Source organism: Populus euphratica, unplaced genomic scaffold, assembly GCF_000495115.2.
Source record: "Populus euphratica unplaced genomic scaffold, PopEup_1.0 scaffold111.1, whole genome shotgun sequence".
Classification (NCBI taxonomy): Eukaryota; Viridiplantae; Streptophyta; class Magnoliopsida; order Malpighiales; family Salicaceae; genus Populus; species Populus euphratica.
In genome coordinates, this window is record NW_011499877.1 from 768,102 (window position 1) to 771,893 (window position 3,792).

The window sequence follows — 3,792 nt, forward strand, 5'->3', positions numbered from 1 at the left end:
ATAATAATAATCATTGTTATTTTTATATTGACTCGGATTAATATTTAATCAATATATGACCCGGTTCTTGTTCTGAATCAACCTTTGAGTTGGTTTTTAAATATATGATAATAATTATTTTTATTTTTATATTAATTTAGATCAACCTAATGTAATACTTATATAAAAAAATTAGACAAACTTATCCTATCATTTTTTTTTAATCAAACAAAAGGTTTTCACTACAATAGCTTTGAACAAAAGAAAAAATGATTTTTATACTATTTAAAGGTATACCAAACAATTTCGTAAAAAAATTGTCATGTCCATTGCTGTTTTGTTTAGCATCCTAAACACAACCTAAATGAACAATTACCAAACAATAAGATAATTAACATAATATATTTTAAACTTAAATTGCTTTAAGCTAACTTTGATGTGCTAATGTATCTAGTTACTCTCTAGCCCATGAATATTAACAAATTACTCTAGTTATATTAATAAAGAAGTTATGGCCTGATGGTATAAATGGGAGAAAAGGGAAAAAAGATAAAAGAGAGTCAATCAGACATGAGATTTAAATTACAAAAAAAAAACAAATAGAATATTATATAGAAGGAAAAATAAAAAAAATCTCTTTATTTTACATTGCATGTCTTATATTATTTTATACAGAAAACATATTGAAATTCTTTATTTATGTGATAAATTTTACCAAGATCCTTAATTAAAAAGTTAAATTAAATATCTTTATATTTCATCAAGTTTTAGCATCAACTAAAAATTGATTATTGTCATAGTATTTGATATTGTAGCAGTAATTATTTTTTAATTGAAAATATATTAAAATAAAAAATATATATGTTTTTAATTTATTTTTTATATCAATAGAATATATTAAAATAAAAAATATATATGTTTAAAATTTATTTTTTATATCAATAAATTAAAATGATATAAAAATATAAAATTGATTTTTTATAAAATGGTGATCGGACCGCGTTTCTTGTAGACTGCACCGAGATAGATGAAATTTGTTGATGGAAAGAATGAGCATAATTTACAATGGTAATAAGAATTGAGATAATGAAGATAAATTGAAGTAAATCCAAATCAAAATGTTTGAAGAAATAATTAATTTTGTCACCAATACGTATGTTTTAAACCAACTCTACGTACCATCTGATCTGATCTGATGTAGGATTAAAGAACTAAATGTAACTAAATAATGCGAATTAGGCTTCCAGGGCATGATCATGGTTCTGAAATTATGGATCTCTCTTCATCCTCTTTTATCGTGTTTATCATGGCAGATATTTGGTTTATGGCTGGCCTTTCACTTGGAGACGGGTTTATGCACTTCAATGCTACCTGCAACAGGTTCACCATCCTCTCCTCGCTAGCACCTTCAGAGATCAAGGTCCTGTCAAAAATTTCAGCTGTCCATTCTTCTCTAATCACTGAGTGCACCCAACTTGCCAGATCAAACCCGTTGTTTTCGACTAGTTTCCCTGTCAAAAGCTCAAGGAGAACCACGCCAAAGCCATAAACATCCACCTTGAAGGTGCTATAGGCGCCATCTCCACCCGAAGCATTACTTTTGAGGCTATCAGACTGAGAAAGGAATGATTGATCGTGGCCTTGAGCCACAATTAGACCATATTCACTAATGCAGGGCTCCATGTTCATGTTGAATAAAATGTTGGTGGATTTCAGGTTCCCGTGGGCAATCCCGCCTTCTTGAAGCTGCTCATGCATGAATGCTAAGGACCCTGCAATACTGGCTGCGACATTTAGCCTGCTTCCCCAGTCAAATACTTGCCCATTCTGGGACCCTAAAAACATCAGCAAAAATTCCAAGTTTTTACATGAACCGTGTCACTTTCTTGTATGTATCTTATGTTACTGCTTCATATTTATGAAATTGCTTATGCCTGAGAAAAATGAGAAAACAATTAATAGTTGCCAGGAATATTCAAATTCGTGGCATGGTCTGGTGTTTTCAGTGTCGTTTCAGCTTGAGTTAATCCATCGAGCAGTCCAGCAAACCCTAATCGGACTGAAATTTACCATGTCTCTGAGTTGTATGTTTATCCAATGGGGTTTTTCAGCAAATCCTCTTCATACTTATAGTCACACCCCCAAGTGCATGAACTTAATATGGTGAATATTTCTGTCATCCTAATCCTATTGTACTTTTCAGTTTCACATTGCTTTTTATGTCCTAAGAATTCCTTTCTAGTTCCCACCATTAAATTGAGGTAATGTTACAATTTAGAATGCCAGTACAGATGATAGACTTACCATGGAGAAGTTTGAAAAGACTGCCATTCTGCTGATACTCATATACCAGGAGCTTCTCTTGCTTCGAGCAATAAAATGCTACCGGAGGCAATACTCTGGGATGCCTCGCTTGGTATATCATCTCCATTCTCCTCTTGAAATCTGCAGCCGAAATACCCCAGTCTTTGATCCTTTTCACTGCCAAGATCGTAGCATTATCAAACATGACCTTATACAAACTTCCATGCTTTCCTCTACCAAGCAACTCAGCTGGAGCTTGAAGCAAGTCCTCGAATTTCAAACCATTCACCACAGGACTGGGAAGAACTACAAGAGATGATGATGATGTTATTCCAGCTTCAACGGATGCAATTGAATATTCCGATCTATTACCACCAGTTTTGGATTCACTTGAAGTACTACTATGTTCCTTGCTTGCATTGGCTACCCTCCCTTTGACAACCTTCGCAGTTTCTTCTTTACGCTTATTTTTCTTAAATAAATATAAAGCTAACAAGAGCAGCACAACCACGGCAAGTATTATATAACCTGAGTAGATAAGGAAGCGATCAGCTGATGAATGCTTTGATCCTTTTTTTGAAGGTGAGCAGGCTTTTGATAATGGTTTCCCACATAATTCAGGATTACCTGAGAAGCTGTCTGCCCCAAACTTGCCTTTGACATCAGGAATTGGACCACTAAAGTTGTTGTTGGCTACGTTGAAATCCTTGAGATAGGAGAAATCAAAATCCGGTATTTCCCCACTGAGCTGATTGTTTTCAGCAAAGAAGGTTAGCAGGTCTGACATCCGGGACATATCAGCAGGAAGCTCACCAGAGAAGTTGTTGTCAGATATATCGATGCTCTTCAAGTTACGTAACTGAGGAAAAGTGTCAGGAATACCACCTGCAAATCGGTTCCCGCTTACGTGCAAGTGTCTCAGACGTCCGCAATTTCCTATCTCTTTAGGCATGAAGCCAGAAATATTGTTCTCTTTCAGGCTCAAGGAAACAAGAAACTTCGCCTTGCATACAAAAGAAGCGTTAAATGTTCCTGTTAAGTTGAACTTATCAAGAACAATCTTCTTAACATTTTGCGATTTCAGGCAGTCCACTCCTCTCCATGTGCCATTGAAATTGGCATTGCCAATGCAGGGATCTACATTTCTGTCCCAACCCCAATTTTGATTATTTTGCGAATTTCCTGCTGAAAGTTCCTCCATGAATTGCACCAGTGCCTCCATGACATTTTTATCTTCTGAATTTGACTTTGGAAGTAGGAAAAACATCAAAATGGGGAGCACCCAGATAAGAATTCGATCCATTTTTCTTAGATGAACCAAGTGAGTTTAGAGAAAATGGCACTATATCGTGGTTTCTCTTTTGAAGGGTAGCCTCTGATTGGCTAGGTAAGTAAAACCAAGGAGAAAGGAACAAAATTGCCATTGTCGCTTAAACCAGTTTAGAGAGCCAATTGGCTGAATTTACAAAGAGAGCTCGCATTGTTTTAAAATTGATTGCCCATAAGGTC

The 3,792-nt window shown here is 35.1% G+C and overlaps 1 protein-coding gene across 1 annotated transcript; it reads right to left on the reverse strand.

Moving 5' to 3' along the window:
- Positions 1-1,052: 1,052 nt before the first annotated feature.
- On the reverse strand, positions 1,053-3,586 carry LOC105128570 (probable inactive receptor kinase At2g26730). The gene is made up of 2 exons (XM_011030295.1): positions 2,284-3,586; positions 1,053-1,814 (listed from the first exon to the last, which is right to left on the reverse strand). The coding sequence occupies exons 1-2, from the start codon at positions 3,584-3,586 to the stop codon at positions 1,234-1,236; spliced, it is 1,884 nt and encodes a 627-aa protein (XP_011028597.1). The 3' UTR covers positions 1,053-1,233.
- Positions 3,587-3,792: the final 206 nt, after the last annotated feature.

Coding starts and splice junctions, on each gene's coding strand:
- LOC105128570 (XM_011030295.1), bottom strand. CDS start 3,586: ATGGATCGAATTCTTATCTGGGTGCTCCCCATTTTGATGTTTTTCCTA. Junction 1,815..2,283: donor TCTTTTCAAACTTCTCCATG/GTAAGTCTATCA, acceptor TGATGTTTTTAG/GGTCCCAGAATGGGCAAGTA.